The sequence below is a fragment of the Nomascus leucogenys genome, chromosome 8, assembly GCF_006542625.1.
Source record: "Nomascus leucogenys isolate Asia chromosome 8, Asia_NLE_v1, whole genome shotgun sequence".
Lineage (NCBI taxonomy): Eukaryota > Metazoa > Chordata > Mammalia > Primates > Hylobatidae > Nomascus > Nomascus leucogenys.
Window position 1 is genome coordinate 37499526 of NC_044388.1, and position 21598 is coordinate 37521123.

A 21598-nucleotide genomic window follows, 5' to 3' on the forward strand; every position below is an offset into this window, starting at 1 on the left:
TTTGTTTTAGAATCCTATCTAAAAGCATTTCAAACCAATTAAGCTAAGCCATTCCTTTCTTACTGAATGTGTTCGGGTGCGGGGGGTGGAGGCAAAAAGAAGCATATGGTTGAAGCTCTGCACTGCAGTGATTTGTAAAAGAAGTACTTTTCCTGCTAGGTTAAATTGCTCTGCATGCCTCTTGCTGTCAGGGACATGATTTAGTTAAATACGGATGCTTTTAGAGGGGCTTTGGACTGCATCATACATATTTAATAGTTTATAAAATATCTGTATGAATCACTGGGTGGAAAATCCAGCAGCAGAGAAGCTCAGCCTTCACACTGGAGCCTCTGGCCTTATGGTCCACTCACCAGTTGACCATTGGAAAAGGTGTGTTCAGAATGGGAGTGTCCTGAATAACCCGAGGATTCTACTGATTTCAACAGAATAAGCTTACCATCTAACCTTTCAGATTTTTTCAGTAATGTGAACTTTACATTTTCTCAAGTCACATTATTCATAGATGTTCTAATTCCCCAGGGATCAAGGTATAGCATTAAGGAAAATCCTTTCTCAATAAATAAATGGTATTGGGTGAGTGGAGGGGGGCAGAAAAAGCTCTTAGATGTTCTATAGCAATTAATGGTTACCATATAAAGATACCTCATTGTCATTATTAGATAATGGTTAAAATTATATGAATCTTTTACCCTTGATATAATTTTGAAATTCATCTTAAAAGTAGTAGGGGAAAGAGGTAGTGATGGGTGGAGGCTGGGGGATGATGCAGAGGAGGAAAAATATAAGCAAGTGGAGGTTACTAAATGTAGAATTGGTGGATTATTTTGTTTCTTTGGCATAGGTAATGAGTTTTATAATAAGACTTACTATAGTATATCAAGATAGGCTCCTTATCATATATGAACCCAGAAACACCATGAAAAATTTTTTAAAAAGTTCCGGCATTTTATTATGAAATTTTCAAACATAGAGAAAAGGTGAATTAATCATTCAGTAAACAAACTTATGCCCGCTACCGAAATTTTACAGTTAATATTTTCCTATATTTGCTTACCAAATGTCTACCCATTTATCTATCAACTTTTTATTTTTTGATGAAATTTCAAGTATACATGAGTTCATTTTAACCCCAAATATCCCAGCATGCATAGTATATATATTTTATTACATTGTTTAAGAGAACATGTGGGTCATGGATTATGCTATCAAATAGAACATATGTTTCTCTCGAATAAGCCACCATATTTGGACCGAGGGTTTTCTAGTCATCATATTTCAGAGTATAACTCAGAAGTAGCAGCCTTCTTGTTCCTGTTCCTTAATAATTACTCCTTCCCCTGTCCCAGGCTTTTGATTCTCCAAATTAAAAGAGGATGTAACCTTGGCTCCCTGATTCCCAGATACCGACAATTTTTCGTACAGTTTGTGTTTGAGCTACTGCAGTAATGTTCGGCGATTCCCATTTTGGTGACAGTCTTCTTTCCAAGGACACATTGCCTTCCTATCCTCTGTAGTTTCTTTATTCTATACTTTCCTATGTAAGCAATAAAGCTAATTGTAATGCTCCCACAGTTCAGGTAGCGTCTAATCTCCAGCCTGTTCTCAGGGGAAGTTGTTGGGTTCTGGAGCACACATTTTGTGTGCTCCCTTAGTTTCATAAAATGCTGTTTAATAACGGAGTCCAAATATGAATATTAGTCTCTGAATATCTTTCAGAAAGAGGCCCATTAAGTAGAGTTGTGACCACAAGTGATCTTGGGAGCATTAAAGAGTAAACTTTCAACTAGAAATGGTCCAGGGAAACAGTCAAAGTGAAATATTGGTACAGACATCATTCATGGCCCTAAGTGAGAGATAATCTAAACTATCTAATCAAGTGTGTGTATCTGAATTGGCAGTACGCAACTAAAGAGCTTTCCTTTGTAGAAATTAATTAAAAAGAAGGAGAAATAGATGTGATTCCCAGTCCTGACTTGGAAATTAATTTTTGTATGACTCTAAGCAGGTTTTTTGTTTGTTTGTTTTTACCTCCCAATAACTTATTTCTTCTTGTATAAAATAAAATTCATGTAATGGGTGCAGCAAACTAACATGGCACATGTATACCTGTGTAACCTGCACGTTGTGCACATGTACCCTAGAACTGAAAGTATAATAAAAATAAATAAATAAATAAAATCCATGGGTAAGACCTGTTGCAGCTCCAACATTCAGTCAATAAAAAAATTTAAATCTAATTATTATTGAGATTACAGTTGACCTTTGCGTTAAACCTAAATTCTTTTACTCTAAATAACTACTGAAATAGAAAGAAAAGAAACAAATCTATTTTCTTTTTTCTCCCAGTGTTTTAGAGATATGGTCTCCTTCTGTTGCCCAGGCTGGTCTCAGACTCCTGACCTCAAGCAATCCTCCTGCCTCATCCTCCCTAGTAGTTGGGATCACAGGCAGGAGCTGCCATGTTGGACAGAAAAGAAACAAGTCATTCTTAAACAAATCAGACTCTAGCAACCTATTGTATAATTTATGATAGAAACATTTGAGCTGGAGGTCAAATCATAAGATATTTTTATCTTATAACTTTCAAATTCATATCTTTTTAAGTAATGAAAATTGTAACAATTTTCTGTAAACCGAAAAAGTTTCCACCCCTTGAGCTGAAAAGCAGCAGGAAAATGAGATTGGCATTTCGTTTTAAATGGGATACGTCTGCTTCCACGAGCATCATAAAGGTTACGACCTTACGGTAGAGTTGCCTGACACTTAGGTGGCTCACTAGGAATGCCAAATCAGTTCTGGAAACTGCGTATATTTTTATTTCTTCTTTTTTTTTTCCTTTGGTGCAACTTTGTATTTTCACTTTGATTAGCAACAAGGAGAAAAATACTGTGTGTACTCTAAGGAAAATGTATATTGTAAGATGTTTTCTCTGGCTAAGGTCTTTTCAGATTTAGAAATTTGAACTGGCCAGGCGTGGTGGCTCACGCCTATAATCCTAGCACTTTGGGAGGCCGAGGTGGGTGGATCACCAGAGGTCAGGAGTTGGAGACCAGCCTGGCCAACATGGAGAAACCCCATCTCTACTAAAAATACAAAAATTAGCCAGGTGTGGTGGTGCATGCCTGTAATCCCAGCTACCTAGGAAGCCAAGACAGGAGACTCGCTGGAACCTGGAAGGTGGAGGCTGCAGTGAGGTGAGATCGCGCCACTGCACTCCAGCCTAAGTGACAGAGCAAGACTCCATCTCAAAATAAATAAATAAATATAAAAGAGAAAAGAAATTTGAACCATGTTTAAAAGTAGAATATTTCAGGTAATCCCTTTCCTCAAGCTTTCTTTATTCTGGGAATTTTGTGCAGGCATATTTTATACATGGGCTTATGTGAAGTTTCAGTCTCTTGAATAGCTGGTACTCTCTTATGAGTAATTCATAACTGCCTTCACATGTGTATAATCTCATGCCCAACCGTTTCTCTCTATTTTAAGCAGGAGATTTAAAAATCAAATTAACACATATTTCTAGAGCATTTGCTATAAGTGATATGCTGTGCTATATACTGACTAACTACATTTCTGGGTTGGTTGGGGGACCAGTTTATAGAATTGGCTGACAAGCAACTGAACTTTAAAACAAATAGCTAGTGCTTAAGTATAAGTCAAGTTCAATCACTCCCATTTTTAAAACTTTGCTGAATTTATATTAAACCGACATTGGTTATTCAAGGTATTTCTTCCTTGTTTTTAGCTAAAACTTCTCTTACTGCATTAAACTACATCCATTACATTTTCATTAAATAAGATTGCACATTGGATATGTATATAAAAGCAAAATTATATCTTGCATTTTTGTTACATTTGCCAGAAGAATGAAAAATAAACAACAGAAAATCTCTCTGAGCTGTGCTGCTCTATGCCCTGAACGTAACTGTAATAGTGAATATTAATGAGATACAGCAAAGATATTTGCTCAAGGTAGCTAAGCCAACATATATTGCTCCAGTAAATGTTAGAAATGACCATTCATCCACATAACCTCAGATTAGTCTGCATAAAGATAATGTTTCTTTTGTTTTTTCTTCTTTTTGTCACACACACACACACACACACAGACACACACCACACACACTGTAATTTAACATTATTTGCATTTACTCACACTGGTAAAACACATGTCTCAGAAATGTTTCCCATAGTTTATTCATCCCTCTTCTATGTCGTCTTCATTTGGATGCATTTGCTTAACAAATGTCTGCTGTGTGCCAGGCATGCTGTAGGTACTGGGGATATAGCAGTGGACGCAGACACAAGTGCATGGCCTTATGGAGCTGACATTCTGGTGTTGAGTTTATCACGTTTGATAAGAAAACACAGATAATACAGGAAGACTGCCATTTGCCCCTCATCCTTGGCACTTATTTCCAGTGGAGTCCTTCATCCCAAAGATCTCAGACGTGCACACACACACACACACACACACACACAGAAACTAGTAAATGGATATGTCATTGAGACTCTGAATTCAAAAGGCTTATGAGAACACGAGCAAAGGCTTATCTTTCTATCCTGTTTTATATACAAAAATATTTTTCACTGTTCAACTCCATCCTATTTCCCTATTTAAAATATACGTATTGGCAGGCATGGTGGCTCACGACTGTAATACCAGCACTTTGGGAGGCTGAGGTGGGACGATTGTTGAGGCCAGAAGTTTGAGGCTATGGTGAGTTATGATTGCACCATTGCATTCTAGCCTGGGTATGAAAGTGAGACCCTGCCTCTACAAAATAATAATAATAATCATAGTAGTTCAAAAATAAGTTAGCCAGGCATGGTGGCATGCACCTGTAGTCTCAGCTACTTGAGAGGCTAAGGTAGGAGGATTGCTTGAGCCCAGGACATCAAGGCTGCAGTGACTAGGATTGCGCCACTGCACTCCAGCTTGGGAGACAGAGTGAAACCCTGTCTCTAAATATATACATGTATATACATAAATACATTTTTATATATGTAAATTAATATTAAGTTCAGAGTTCATAATTAATAATTGCCTGAGATTCAGTGCCATATTGCCTATTGATACTTTCTAGAAGAAAGGGCAGCCGACACATAACAAAGCCTCATTTTTCCTTGAGTTGAAATTCACAGAGCAAAATTAACCATTTGAAAGTCAACAACTCAGTTGCATTTATTGCAGTGTTGTGCAACCACCCCTTCCATCTAATTCCAAAACTTCTCCAGTTGAATTTTAAAAGAAGGGCAACTTGTAAAATGACCAATAAACTGTGTTTGTAGAAAATTAATGATTTTACTTATGGAGAGTGAGAAATTAATAGGTTCTCCCAAAGTAAAGGAAACTCACTATAACTATCATATGCAATTAAAATATCTTTCCATATGAAATTCTCATATCCTCATCTTTGAGATCATTTACTGTATCTTCAGTTACAGAGGATCTAAACTCATAAAGAACAAAATGTACCAGAGTAAATTGCTCATCGTGTTACAGAATGAGAACACAGAGCACAGTCAATATCAAGTACTTGATATAGCATCTCACAAAGTAATGCTTAAAATTAAGTCAAATTGTCTGCTCTGAGAACATTTTCACTGGGTAAGAATAATCAGTCTTGACTCACCTTTAAAGTGGGCAGAAAAGACATGCACAGTAAGGTAAAATGAGTTTCATTCATCTCACCCATTTTGCATCATAAATAATGTACAAGAACATCAAACAGCACATGGATTTGGTTTGCTCTCAGAGAACTTTTCTGTTTAGCTGGGGAGAGAGGAATGACAAGAAAACATACTTAAATATTAGCATATTCCAAAATTTCCCTCCACTGATAGGATCTGTGGTAGTTGAGTTTCGCTAGATCAGGCTAAATTAATTCAAGGCATATTTTGGAACAATCAGAGAAAATTTGATAAGGAAGTATCTGAATAGACCATTAAAAGACTTGAAAAAATGGAGAGGAGTATAGAGGGTATTTTAGATAGATGGCTATGAATAAAGCCTGCTGATTTATTAGAGACCCCATAATCTGTGTAATGCAATCCCAATCAAAAGTAAAACCAAACAAAATGTATGTATTGAATGGATAGCCCAGCTCTAAGTTTGGGACAATCAAATACTGATAGTCTTTGCCTTCAAAGAAATTGCATTCTTCAGCCCTGTATACACGATGTAATTAAATGATGACACATGACTGTGAACATGTACCCCAATAAATGATACAGTTAAGAAATGCTGGGTCTATGATTTGGAAAATGGGAAGGGCTTCGTCAAGGAGCTGAGACCTAGCTGAGGGCATGTTTTTTGGATAGGTGGAGGAAGCCAACAGACCCATTGGTGTACTGTATCCTCCAGAGAAGCTGCAAGTTTTTAAAGTCAACTTTAGGGCATGGAGCTTTCTTGTGAAAATTATGATTTCATAATTCCTCAGCAAATAAATAAATAATTGCCATTTGTATGTAGGGATCTCTCCAAATGAAACAACTGCTGCCATCATTTTTATTTTATGTTAGATACCATGAAGTAAATTGTACTCTTTTGCCAGCTGTAAAATTTAGGAGCAAGAATAAACATTTTCAGTGATAATATTTTTAGATTTTGGAGATAATATTTTTAGAGTTATATCGCCAAGATACAGGAAAAAAGTCAAAGAGAAAATAAGTGAGTAATAAGGTCAAAAGCAAAATGTCATTTATCATTCTCTTTCATCTGTTGGAGCTACCGTACATTCTTCTGATGATAAAGTAAATAAAAGTAAAGCAGAATGACTAGCTTGAATTCATAGCCTAGCTTGAATTGAAGTAGCAGAGGAATTCTAGTATTTTTTATTTGATGATATTACAGGATTTTTTTCTTCATTGAAGCCAGCTTAGAAGGAAGCTGAAATATTATGAAAGTGGATCAGAAATACAAGTATATTTTACTTTATTCTGCCAAATCCCATTCTATATTACCATGTCTCTTCTTGATCCAGGTTGGCATACTAGCATTTACTTCCTTATCCTCTGTGGCAGATTAATTGTGGCTGCAAATTCTTTGCCACTTACTCCCTCAAAATTTATTTCTTCTGTCCTGGAGTCTGGGCTGGCACGGTGACTTCTTAACCAATAGGATGCAGTGGAAATAGTTTGTTCTGCTTTCAGGCACAGACTTTTAAGAGAACTGGCAGCTTGTGTTTTCTTCTTGGGGTGCTTTCTCTCACAACCTGGCCACCATGCTGTGGGAAGCTCAAGCCACAAGGAGAGGCCACAGGTTGGTGCACCATTTCACAGTGCCGGCTGGCATCTAGCAGCAGCTGCCAGTCATCATGTGTGGGAGCCATCTTGAATGTTTCCACCTAGTTGCACCTCACCTGCAGCACCAGCTGACGTCAAATGAAGCAGAAGAACCACTCAGCTGAACCCAGTAAACCTACAGAATAAAATAGCGATTGTTGGAAGGTATTTCCAGGCAGTTTGTTTCACAGCAATACATAACTGAAATCACTTCCCAAGGAAAGTCCTGGAATGAGACCATGGAAGAGCTCATTTGATTTAAATGATAAATAGTATTTAAATGGCCTATGCTTAATTCTTATAATTTCTAAAAATTATTAGGCAAAATTGTAGAAGTCTTATTTTGGAAACTAGATCCTTTTAAGTTTGTTTACAAATTATATTAAGGTAATAATTCCAATTTCATTGTTACATATTCTGGTTCTCATAGTCTCTCCTTGAAGTGATATGTAATCAATAATATAATCAAATGCACCCTTTTGATGAAATAACAAAAGCAGTATTTTTCAGCAGACATAGGATGAATCAGAACGTACTCAAATCTTGGCCACATAGCTGTGTGTCCATGGCAAAATTACCTAAGCTGCCTGGGCCAATGAAATAAAAAAAAAACTTTAAGATAAATATGGACTGTATGGGATTAGTGAAGATCAGAAATAATGTATATTATGAACCTAGCAGAGTGCCTGTCACCTGAGTGGAACTCAACAAAGGTAGCTTTTATTATCCTGAGGGAGATGGTAATAAAAGGTTTAAAAAGGTAGTAAAAAATTGTCTAGTTTATTTTTCTGAGAGGACATGGAAATGGGGTGTTCCTGGGCTTTACTGGGGTGGAGCTTAAAGGGTTAAAATGATATATCCTTGCAGTTTTTCCTACAAACATGCATGTTTTATCCAAAGGAAATTCTGACCTGTAACCCCATTCACACTTTCCTTTCTCACTGTTTTATTGCTATAGAGGATTTGTTGACGGCAGAAAGGCAACTTCTGCATCCTAGTCCCAAGGGTAGAACTAATGGAGAATTCTTTTATTCTTCACCTCCCATCCTTCTCCATTTCCTCATTTACATTCATTTTCCAATTTGGTGGAAAAAAACAATGTTATAGGAAGCTGGCTGTCTGCAGATTAATCTTAACACCAAGGTGCCACAGGGTTCCTGGAATGCCTTTCCGGGGGGAAAACAGACACATCCCAAAGTCTGGCTTATGTAGTCCAAGGGAAAGAGTACTTGTGGCAGTCCATAGGATTCTCTCTCTGATGTGTTGTCCTAGTCTTTGTATAAAATGTTGGTTTTCTCTGTAAGTGTTGGGTATTTTCAGTGTAACAGCTAGAGCAATGCCCAGTAACTTTTTTTTTTTTTTCTGCTGAATATGTTTGCTCTTAGTGGTTGAGGTAAGGTGAATAATTGCTATTGGTGTAAGTTAAAGACCACTTTTATAAACTATGTGTTATCATGCTTGGTATTTTCTCCTATCTGCCTGACTTGAGGCCACCTGAACCCCATTTTGGTCTTTGAAACTTAGCTGACCTTGACCTTGGATGAAATGCTAGTGTATTGAGTATAATAGTTTTGGTTTAGGTCAAAATTGGGGAATTCAGTGCCATATATTTTAACTGGGTGCTTTTTGAAGAAATTACAAATTACCCTAGTTTAGCATAAATACCTGCTGATACTGTTTCTGAATATTTACATGAATATTGATCATTCAGATCTTACTATCTTTCATTTTGTATGCTTTAAATGCTTCGATAGATATTTTCTACGCCATGAAATTGTATGTCCTTTGCTAGAATCTTTGTAAGAGCGCTCTCACTGCTTTAAAGTCAAATGAACCTAGAAAATAAGCATTGGAATTATTTTTAAACACCATTTACTGGTATATAAATGCAGATTATAGAGAGATGAACTTAAGGATAACTCATATTGCTCATAAACTTGTCATAGTCATGGTTACAATTATGCAAATTGGCACAGACTTTTGTTGTTGTTAGTTATAGAACTGCAAACACAGTTTAAGATGTTAAGACCCTTTAAATCATGTATAATTATGGACTAATTTCATCTTGAAGGAAGAAGTGATAATATTCTTATCTCCTGCCGTTTAAAGCTGAAACATACCTCAAAGTAGTGGAGATTGTGCCCTACAAAATATAATGTGCTTAAAGCGGATTTTCTCAGGACTTGAATTCTAAATTTTATTGCTTCAGGGACTCATATGATGGCTATGTAGTATAGATTTAGAGAGAGTTTTACAGACTCCTATTGACATAAGTGAGCAAAATGGTTCCTTGGAAACCGTTTAGATGTCCAGTCACAGTAAGTGTGGATTACAGGTTCAGATGCATATCGTGTGCAGTGACGTGCAGCACAGTGCTTGGGGAAGCCTGTGGTCTCTATTAAGAACAGTGCATTTCTTCTACTGTTTTAATGACTGTTGTTTTAAAAGAAAAAAAAAGTCAACATTGAAACTATCTGAAAGGTAAAGCTCCTGAAACCTAACCAAAAAGGCATGCTCTCATAGAAAACTCTTCTTAGTACTTGCAGTGCGGTGATAGCTGAGGACATGTGGTATATATTACAGTGCCAGGGAATTCAAACCTCTGCAGTGTGGAGTCACCATGAAAGGCTAATCTAAAAATGAAGTGGTAGCTTTGCTCGCATCATAACTCTGTTACTTACTGGTGCTTCCTATTAGCTTGACATTAGTCTAGTCTTCTTTGAGTGAGACAGAAAGTGGAAATTCAAAGGGGACCACAGCAGGGGATATATGGGCTGCCAACCCCTCCCCTAGCACTCCCTTCCTCCAGCCTGTACTCAGCATTTCTCCCTGGGCATGACAAAGTCTTACATAGTCATTGCAAAAAGGGCTAAAGGCAGAGCTGTCCATGGTTAGGAAAAAAATGTTCAAACTGTTGGTTGAAAATCCGGTAATAACAGTCCTGTTAGTGAACAAAACTTATTATAGGGCTAGGGAAGGAATGCTATCTCTCAGCAGCAGGCAGGAAGAAATTGCTGTTGAAAAGCTTACCTCTCTAGGGAGGAATCAGATAGCAGACTTTGCCAAGCCTCAGGTCCAACCCATAAGGTCCCACCTACACCCCCCCCACCCCCATCACCATCCCAGCTTTGTTAGATTGCTAGCATCGATCGCTGGCTTTTTCTGACCCAACAGTGGGTGAAGGAAAGAGACTGAAAGCCGGCAAGGTGGGGGTGGAAGAAGACTGGGACAGCTTTTGTAGAGAAAGAAAGAAAAAGGAGGAAAACGGGTGGGGGCCATGGGGACTAGGCTTAACTGATGCCTGCCTGCCTCTCTTTGATTTGATGGCCTTTATTCCTTCTAATTGGATAAAATAGGAAGTCACTGGCAGTCCTGTGTGGCTGGGGATACTGATTTTACTCAGACCAGCCTGCAGCTCCAGAGTGTGGATAGAGAGTGGAGAGTGGGGGTTGGGAGAGGTGGAGGAAAGAGAGAGGAGAGAGAGAGGACGGGCTTGGATGAAGAAGAGAAAGAAAGAGAAAGAGACCGAAGCAGAGAAGAGCCGCAGAGGAAGAAAGTGAATGAGCACTCAAGAAGGACAAAGAGGAGTAGTCGGGGGTGGGGTGGAGGCAGGGCGGGGAAGGGAGTGACCGCCCCTCCTGGCTGCACTCTTGCCTCCGGAGCCCTCTGATCCTGTTTGCAGTGATGCTCCGAGGGCAGGCACCTGCTGCTCTGTAATGATTCAGCCCCTTTCAGCCGTCGTCGCGTTAACACAACAGGATGCTGTTGCTATTGTCACTACTGCCTCTCCTGCCGCCGCCGCTGCTGCCGCCGCCGCCACCGCCGCTGGTCCTCCTTCTGCTTTTACTTCTCCTGCATGACAGTTGTTTTCTTCATCTGAGCAGACACCAGCTTCAGATGCTGGAGGTGAGAAACATGCCTTTCAGTTTGGGCTACTGGTTTACTTAATTAACCAGCAGGCAGCTCCGTCGATCTATTTTGGTCCCTGTCCTCTTGACGAGCCCGGGATGGTTTGGAGTAGCGTTTAAAAGAACTAGAAAAGTGGCCCAGAAACAGCAGCTTAAAGAATTATTAAGATATACTTTGATTTTGTAGTTGCTAGGAGCTTTTCTTCCCCCCTTGCATCTTTCTGAACTCTTCTTGATTTTGATAATGGCCTTGGACTTGGACGATTTATCGATTTCCCCCTGTAAGATGCTGTATCATTTGGTTGGGGGGGCCTCTGCGTGGTAATGGACCGTGAGAGCAGCCAGGCCTTCTTCTGGAGGTGAGCCGATGGAGATTTATTCCCCAGACATGTCTGAGGTCGCCGCCGAGAGGTCCTCCAGCCCCTCCACTCAGCTGAGTGCAGACCCATCTCTTGATGGGCTTCCAGCAGCAGAAGACATGCCAGAGCCCCAGACTGAAGATGGGAGAACCCCTGGACTCGTGGGCCTGGCCGTGCCCTGCTGTGCGTGCCTAGAAGCTGAGCGCCTGAGAGGTTGCCTCAACTCAGAGAAAATCTGCATTGTCCCCATCCTGGCTTGCCTGGTCAGCCTCTGCCTCTGCATCGCCGGCCTCAAGTGGGTATTTGTGGACAAGATCTTTGAATATGACTCTCCTACTCACCTTGACCCTGGGGGGTTAGGCCAGGACCCTATTATTTCTCTGGACCCAACTGCTGCCTCAGCTGTGTGGGTGTCGTCTGAGGCATACACTTCACCTGTCTCTAGGGCTCAATCTGAAAGTGAGGTTCAAGTTACAGTGCAAGGTGACAAGGCTGCTGTCTCCTTTGAACCATCAGCGGCACCGACACCGAAGAATCGTATTTTTGCCTTTTCTTTCTTGCCGTCCACTGCGCCATCCTTCCCTTCACCCACCCGGAACCCTGAGGTGAGAACGCCCAAGTCAGCAACTCAGCCACAAACAACAGAAACTAATCTCCAAACTGCTCCTAAACTTTGTAAGTAGAGAGAGAGAAAGAGATGATGATGATGATAAATAAAGGAAAGGGGTGGGTTTGAGGTCCCCAAAGGACATTTCCCTTTCTTCTTGCATTTTAGTTGCCTGGTTTTGTTTAAGCAAAGCCTGTGTTTGAGATGCTTGGGATGGCATTGAAGGGCCGAGTAAAACGATCTTGCAAACTCCGGGTCTGAACCAGTGTTGTAACAGCAGCTCTCTCTAGCCACATTGTTCAGTCTGGTACCGGGAATGCAAAACTTCAGCATCTGCAAGTCATGCTTGAATTTGTTAAATTCAATTTATTTCTAACACATTTTAAAATTAAAACATCAGGCCGTCTCTTATGTCTTATAGAAATGTGACTTTCATATACCAGTGAGTATTATTTTGTGTCTTTCTCTTCCCCATCATAGATTTCCTGTCACCTTTCTGTTACCCTCTACCTTTCAGCGACCCCAAGCTGCCTGTTGTCTCTCTCTCCTTTCCGTTCACTAACCACTTCTCCCTACTTTTGTATCTTAATTGGTTCTTTCTGAGATTGCAGCAAGTCTTAAGACATTTACGGTGCTCGCCTCTCACTAGCTTGAGACGACTGCTGTCCTGCCCAGATGGTACTTTCAGTTAGTGAGCACTTATTAGTGGCAGCTTTATTTTGTCCAGGACACAGTAGGATTCTGCATGAAGGATTTTCCCAAATTAGTTTTGTCTTCTATAATCAAATGTTTAAATAGCTTCCTTAGCAGTCATTAAAAAGTACAAGATCCATTAGTAAGTTACATCTCTTTTTTTTTTTTTTTTTTTACACATGTGTCATATTATTAGTTTGGCAGATTGCAGCAGCCCAGTTTAATAACCTGTGATGTGAAGAGAGCCCATGCTCTTAAAAACAATACATTCCTGTTTGCACTGGTAATTGCAATAGCTTTAGAGTGGAAAGTTGACAGGAATGAAAGCATGACTGTTCTAAATATCAATATAGAAGGGAGGAGTTTTCTATAGCCTTGTAAAAATGTTTCTAGTTTATTTTTGTTGTCTCTATCTCCTATCACTTTTTACCATGAGGAATATTTACTTAATAGAAAAGTACAAGATCAGAAAATTTGGTTCTTAATAACTTGCATGAAAGCTCTTAGCGTTAAAAGAGAGTTGACAATTTCTCTGACGAAATGCCTCTTTTGTTTTTCCTCTGGACAGTAATGAAGAATAAAGAATACCTTTTCCAGACATCATGTTCAGTGTGAAGTAGTGCAGCATGCTATAGAAACACAGAAAAACTTGATTTGTGCCTGTAACTCCTGATTTAAAGTAAAAAAAAGTCTTGTTTTCTAGGTGCAATTAGGGAAAACCTCCTTCATGCAGACACTGCTATGTATCTTTATCAAATCCCTGAAGCATCATTAAAAGTCTGACAGGCATCACTGCCTTTGCTGCCTCTTCCCACCTGGCAAAGTGACCGGGAAATAATACCCAGATGAAATGACAGGCTATAAAAAGCAAGTGCAGATCCTGCAAAGAGAAGCGAAATTCACCAGGAGGACAAGGTTACTTGATCATTTTAAACTTGTGTTTAATTGAAATCTGCTTGAACAGGTTTCGTTGTCCAGAGAAAGAAAAAAATGCCCTTTGAAAAACACTTCAACTAAATTCTATAATTTTGTCATCTGAGGAAATCAAGAAAACAAAGAAACATCTAGCACGTTTTCCTGGTCTAAGACCATGTCAGAAAGTATGTTGTGAAGTTTTGATAAATTATTTTGTAAAGTAAATTTTTCTACTAAGTGTTTTAGTAGATTACATATTCCTTATCCTTATGAGTTTTTTTTTTCCCCAAGCCAGGGCATTGATATTGTGGCATCTGCAATAAATGGAAGAGATTTACTGCTGCCTAAAAACATCACTGTGGCCAGTTTGGCCAGATGCACAGCTGCAACGTTTTGAAGTGCATCGGAGATAAGCCTAGAGAAGCAGTCTGGGAAATAGTTTTCTCCTGAAAATTTAGGGGTAGACAGTTAGTTGGTTAACACTTTAAAACCTATAAGGAAACTCTGTTAATTTTTTGGACTGGTTCCTTAAAAAAAAAATCATGTCTTGTATTCTAAAAATTGTGAGCCTACTTTTTTTTGGGGGGGGGTGCTGGGGGGAGAGTAGTGTTTGAAAGGGATTGGTCCAGGCAGCTTTGTTTTTAGAGACTTGTAAGTGGTTGTTTTTGTTGTTGTTTAAAAAGGTTGTAACCACTAATTAATGGAAAGCAAAAAAAAAAAAAAAAAAAAAAAGGCTTACAAAGGGATTGTATTTTTCAACTAAGAAAGTATTGTTTAGTCACAGAAAGAACTGGGACGTTCCTTTTACCGTGCATGTTTTTGACATAAACTAAGCTGTCATGGCTTATATTTGAAAATGACATTATCATATGTGAAACATGCTCTTCAGTGGTTTTAGGACTTTATTCTCCCTTTTCCATTTTTTTTTCTGTCTCAGCATATTCAGCACATTATGCACAGAGCTGTAGCCTTCAAGGTCATAGACTGTTGAGGGCTAATTGATTCTTCTTTATCCTGGAGCCTGAGAGAGTAGAAGAGAGACAATCCCAGTAATTGTGTCTGCAGCGTTGCTCCCCAAACCAATCTACCTACTAGTATTAGAGTTTTATTTTATAAATACTAGAATTACTCCCTCACTGACTCTTGTCAAGTTACAACATTCTTTGTCATTGTTATAATAAAAGGCAAAATATGACATTTTAAATTGCCTTAAGGTATAGTGGCTATGTCGTATTTTCTAAAATGGGTATTTCTTTCATAAAGTAATATTTCATATTTTCATGATATTAATCTATGCATTCATGTAGGTCTTAAGAAGTCCAATGCAGAATTGGAATAAAGTATATAAGTATATATTTTTATTCTAAAGTATTTCTAAATATGGTTAATGGTTTCCCACTACCACAATGATTATATTGTCATGATACTAATGAAGTTTTTACTTTTCAGTGAGTCACATAATACTTGCACTATTCATTTGTTTTCTTTGAATGGGCTTTAAAATTTTTCCTACCCTGACTGTTGGGAGATTGCAAACTTAGATTATCATAAAAAGAGCTGGTTAATTAAATTATAGCCAGGAAACAGTGGTACCATCTTGAAAGAAAATGTTTTCTGGATATGAGATCCTCCCTGCTTGACAACAGATTCTTGGATGCAAGAATGTGTTGGTATTTTCATCTTGGGCCAACTTTGTTTTGCTTTGTCCTAAGTCTTATTATGGGATTGTATGACAAACCATTGTTACCGCAGTGACAATAAGAATTAGTAACCATTTGCCAAAGATCGACATGATGAGTTGGATGTACCATAGGATTTCTTTCCTTCTATTTAAAAGTACCATTCATTTAAATTCTAATGGATCCTTCTTCTAGTTCTTGGTAACTATATTTGTAGGTATTTCAGAAGAGTGATTTTAAATAACTTCTCTTCACTTTAATCATAGCCAATTACAGCCTAAAATATTAAAAACTGGAAGAGACTGAAAGATCTTCTATTGGAACTGAATAATTTCATAAATTTTCCAATGAAGGAACCCAGGCTCAGAAATGCCTAGTGAAATTATTAAAATATACTAAACTCTGAGAAATGTGGCAAAATCCAAAGCATTAGAAAATGTCTCTGTCTCTGAGAATTTAAACACATACACTCTCTCTCTCTACTGTTTCCTTCTATCATCGTATCCTTATTGTAGAGAGTTGGAGCTAGAGACTAATGTAGCATCAGACTGAGAATTAAGGAAGTGCTTTAAATGGGACCATTGTTCAGGTGTGTGTTTAGTGCATATCACTAAAATTAAATTTTCTTCTCGCCTTCCTGTTTTGCTCTTATTAAATTTTCAGTCGTGGTGGTCTTTTCCCTTTTTATTTGATCATCCATACATTGTTCAGCTTGCTTCTGAAAACAGCATGGGTTGCCTAGGGTGAGTTCTTCCCTCATATATAGCAGATTGCTCTATGGCTCACTTCTTTTCTTCATAACCCATTTTGTTTTCTCCTCTCTATTCCTTTGTGATACCCAACTCAGTCTTCTTCTCCCCTTTCCGTCCTACCTTCCCAATTATATAGTGACTCTTTTTTATTTTTGTAATTATGTCATTTTGGCTTTATAGGTCAGTATTTCATTGCATCATATCAAAATAATTTCAACTGTCTTTATTGAAACTTTGTTTATTGCATTTTAATGCTGAATGGCACTTTCATATATTACAAACATACAAAAAAAATCTCTAGCCAATGACCAATATACCAGTTTCTTAATGACATAATTAAATCAAATTTTAACCTTCTTCTTGATCTTTTCCTCTTTTTTTTCTTTAGAGTGCTTGATTCCAGTTTTTCTGTTTTTGGACATCAGCATTTCTGTACTCCCAGAAAACAATGTTCCAAACCATACATCTGTGTTCTTCCTCCTTCCCTCTTCCTTTTAACAACTCTTTGTAGTATCCTTTTAAAGCATGAAGGAAGAGGTATTTTATAGATTGAAAAACCAAAGCATAAAAAGTTATGACTTGTTTAGATGCCCCTGAGAACCAGGAATATAACTTGTCCACAGAGTCCATTGAACATTCTACTACAGCATAAACTGCATTCCGTCTACTTTTATGCTCATGTTTCTACTTTTATTACTTTTGCTCTACATCAATGCTTTGTTTTTCTTCCCATTATTTCCTCTTTGTTTTTTTTGTTTGTTTGTTTTGTTTTGTTTTTTTCATTCAGTGAATGTATGCTAAGTGCCTACTCTGTGCCAGACTCTGTTCTAGACCGGTTATATGGCAGTGGAAAACAGTAGAGTGCCTGCCCTCAGGGAGCTTATGTTCTAGCGGATTTTAAGAATCTAATTGCATAATGCAATTTGAGATATTTCTTGCTTTCTTATACATATACCCTCTTCATTCAGCATTTCTTCTTCTTTACTGTCATGTTATTCACCTTTTGACTTCCACTCCTGTCTTTTCTTAATAGGTTTTCTTCTCCATGTACCAAATACTGAACAGTTGCCCAGCAGTGTCCTTTAAGTGACAGCAATCCCACCTCTGCTACCAACAGGCTGAGTAGCCAGGGATGATTCACCATATGGCACTATCTAATCAAACCATTGGAGTAGTGAGAAAAGTTTGATCTGTCTGGCCCTTTAGGAGCATCCTCTTAAGATGAAAAATATATATATAATTCTTCTAGCATGTACATAAAGATTCTAAGATTATTTTCAGATTCTAGAGAGTTGGTAGCTGTAAATATTTTTGTTTCTGTATTTTGGTCATATTTTTATGTATTGTTTTGGCTTGTATAACATCAAGAGTATTAAAATATTCCCAAGGGTTTTTCATTTCACTGTACGGACGAAGACTAGAATCTGCCATTAAGTTGTTTAGTTCTTAAACTGAATAAAGGCATGTGTTCATATACTATTCACATGAAAAGTGATTGACTAGCAGTGAGTGAAGTTAATCCTCATCATCTCAAAGCTGATTGTAATCTTTACTGCAGTGAATTTTATCGTGTGTGTATGTGTGTGTGTGTGTGTGTGTGTGTCAAAGAGTGTTTCTGAATAATATAACTAATGTCTTATAATCATAGAATTTTATATGCTGAACATTTTTATAGATTATTTGTGTCACTTCCTAAGTGAGAAAAGGCAGGTCTGGAAAAGTGAAGTGACTTGCCCAATGTTACTACAACCAATCAGTGGCAGTGCTGAGACTAAAACCGAAGTCATCCTTACCTTTGCTACACTTGCTTTTCTTCTCAAAACTGTTTTTAGCATTTATTCAAGTAGCATATGTTATGTTATCATAATTTAAAAGATTTGGTTTTCCCGCTTATTATTTAAATACTAATTAGTAAAACTTTTATCACCCTATAGCAGATGTCTTCTTTGGAGAAGAGAATTTTGGCCAGGTGCGGTGGCTTACGCCTGTAATCCCAGCACTTTGGGAGGCCAAGGTGGGAGGATCACCTGAGGTCAGGAGTTCCAGACCAACCTGGCCAACATGGTGAAACCCTGTCTCTACTAAAAATACAAAAATTAGCCAGGGGTGGGGGCTCATGCCCATAATCCCAGCTACTCGGGAGGCTGAGGCAGGAGAATCGCTTGAACCCGGGAGGCGGAGGTTGCAGTGAGCCGAGATCGTGCCACTGCACTCCAGCCTGGGTGACAGAGTCAGACTCTGCCTCAAAAAAAAATAATTTTACCTTTATGATATTGATATGTATAAGACGCCCCTCCGGAGGCTGGACACCTGTCTCCCAACAATATAATATATGGGAAAATGTTTAATGATCAATGTTATCCCAACTGAAATGTGTTACATACTTGGAAAGAAATTAGTTCCTTAGTGCTAAAAGTATTCAAGGAGTGACACTGTTGAGGGAGATTTATGTTCCTAGCAGATGATTGACTATATTTACTTCTGAAGTCTCTTACAACTCTGGTTCTCTCAGTTTATTGTCTCAGGGTGTTAGCTTTCCAGTGGGTAGACTTGAATTTCAATCCTGCTTGTCCCTCTTCATGGCCTTGAGCAAGTTAGACCATCATGTTAAATCTGTTTCCTCATTTAAATGTGATAATAATAATAATATACATGTCTTGGGGCTGTTAGGAGGTTAAATGAGGTTTTGGAAAACTCCGAGTCCTAGGCCTGAGACATAAAAAATACAAAACCAGCACCAATTTTCTCCCTCATTCTATTTTAACTCCCTGCCTCACTTCGTTCTTTTTCTCCTTTGATCTTGACAGTGGTTTGGTAACAGTGTCTGGAGAATACGTTTTGGATTTTTAGGGGAACCTTATGAAAAACTTTGAAGGAAGTGAAGAGTTGATGATACATCGTGCTAAAGTAGGAATTATACTAGAAACTCGAGATCAAATACCAGCTCTACCTCTTGCATGCTGTGTGACTTTAAGGAAATCACTTCACTTGAGATTTAGTTTTACATCCAAACAAATGGGGGATGTTAACATCTAAAACTCTCAAGAGATCGTGATAAGGACAAAAGTGGTTACTCTACCTAAAGAAAACAGAGCTTAAAAATATATTGAATTCCAGCCGGGCGCGGTGGCTCACGCTTGTAATCCCAGCACTTTGGGAGGCCGAGGCGGGCGGATCACGAGGTCAGGAGATCGAGACCACGGTGAAACCCCATCTCTACTAAAAATACAAAAAAAAAAAAATTAGGCAGGCGTGGTGGCGAGCGCCTGTAGCCCCAGCTACTCGGAGAGGCTGAGGCAGGAGAATGGCGTGAACCCGGGAGGCGGAGCTTGCAGTGAGCCAAGATTGCGCCACTGCACTCCAGCCTGGGCGACAGAGCGAGACTCCATCTCAAAAAAAAAAAAAAAAAATATATATATATATATTGAATTCCTTCTTTGCCTTTTCTATCAGGGTTCGTATATGCATATATTCACAAGTGCTAACATTTCTAGAAATAAATTGTAGGGGTTCTTTACCAGTGAATTAATTTGTTATGCCTTAAAATGGTCTGTAGGACTTTACTAATTTCATGAGCCCAGTGTCATAAAAGGAGTATTTTTTCCCTTAGAATACATAGATTATTACTTTTTGAGTTACATAAATATTACTTTTTGAGTAGTGTCCAAAAATCACCACATGAGGGGCTTCATTAAGCGATAAGGAGTTACTTTTGAGAGAGGAAAAGACTGCATGGTATGTAAAATTGTGTTTGTCAAGGAAGTACCATCTTTGGAAAGATTGGGACAACGGAAAACAATCTATACAGTTTAGATGTGGTGCAAGGGAAGAACTTGGCGAGAAATACCATGAATCCTAAGATTATGTCCACCTTACTCTTTTTATTGTTCCAAACTGGGATTTCCTGATCTCAAAAGATAGGAATTAACGTCTATGAGTTGTTTTCAGCATTTGACAAAAACCATGGAAATAATATACATTGAATAATTTTATATGAGCCAAATCAAATGTAGAAATTCTTTGGGTGTAATACATCTACTATGTGTGTATATATACATATGTATAATTCATACACATAATATTCTAAATGAAGGGGAAAATTATTTGACAATAAAATGGGCAGATAAAAATATTTTTAAATTTCGACAAACACGTTGTTTATTAATAAGTTTGGGAGGGGTGGACAAAAAAACTTCTAGCCCTATGCCTAACTGCTAGAGTAAAAGAGAAAAAAAAAGTTTTAAAAGTAGAAAATAATTGGACCTTAAGTATATATTGGAGATTCTGTTGCAAGTAACTTAAAATGAAATCTTATTAGCTGGATTATTGGCCACAATCCTACAAAAAGGGAAGAAGCCAGTGCTGTTCTAGATATACACACTTAAGGGATTTTGGTATTTTTGTTGTACACATTATGGTTTTTCTAACAGACAGATATAAGTTTGTAAGAGCTTGCCATTTACAAGAATGTATAGTAGTGGGCATAATATATGTATTTTTATTTGTTCTGTAAAGTAGAACTAAAAATATGTGAGAACTTCTATGCTTTGTTCATCTTGATTGTTATTCACTCAAGTATAATACATTTGCTGCAGAAATTGAACTCTAAATCAATACTGGAGCTATGAGGCAGCCCCTTCGAAGCATAAAATATTTGATAACAATCTAGAGTATATTTTGCCTGGGTATAAGTTTTCTGACTGTGCAATGGAAATAAGCTGATGGACCCAACAAAACTTGATAAAATAAAATGGAAAGCTTCCTCAGGTAAAACATTTTAAATTTTTCATCAGAAACATGACAGGACAAGACTTGATTTACTGTGATTTTCAGTGATAGGCACTTAGTGGTTGAGTTACATTTTCATGAGTGGTGGTCTCCAAGCCAAAGGAGAAATTCATGAACTCTCTTTGAAGCCAGAGTTAGTACAGAATTTAATATGCATGTAATTATCAAATTTAAAAATCTTCATAATTTATTTTATTTTAAAAGTTATTAATTTAAAATTAAACCAAATGTACATATATGCATATGCATTTGGAAGAAAGATGAGAGCAACACTGAAGACAATGATAGTTGCCATTAGGAAGAAACTTAATTCATAGGCAAGCAGAAGACCCTATATCTTCCAGTTCCTAACTGTGTTACTGTACTGGTGTACAATGTAATATAATTTTATTTCCCACATTTACCTTCCTTTTCCCTCCCTTTGTTTCTTTCATATTTGCCATTCACAGTTACTCTTCTCTTTCCTCTGTTCTTTCATACCCCATCTATTCCTTCTTCTCCAGTGATCTCAGGGCACATGGCTCCACACTTCTCTCTCCCACCCTGCACTGAAGCCAGTGTCCTAAAGTATCAGAGGTTATGGAGTAGATGGCCCAGACCTGTGGCT

The 21598-nt window shown here is 38.0% G+C and overlaps 1 protein-coding gene across 5 annotated transcripts in view; it reads left to right on the plus strand.

Annotated features, from left to right (window-relative positions):
- NRG1 (neuregulin 1) overlaps positions 1-21598 on the plus strand; it is a 1126614-nt gene that overhangs the window by 987287 nt on the left and 117729 nt on the right. The window contains exon 1 of one of the 5 annotated variants that reach the window (XM_030817078.1): positions 10937-12232. The exons of the other annotated variants lie outside the window; for them this stretch is intronic. Coding sequence (XP_030672938.1) covers positions 11566-12232 — 667 coding nt within the window. The 5' untranslated portion in view covers positions 10937-11565. Of the gene's footprint in view, positions 1-10936; positions 12233-21598 lie in introns of those variants that run through there. 5 annotated transcript variants of the gene reach the window in all.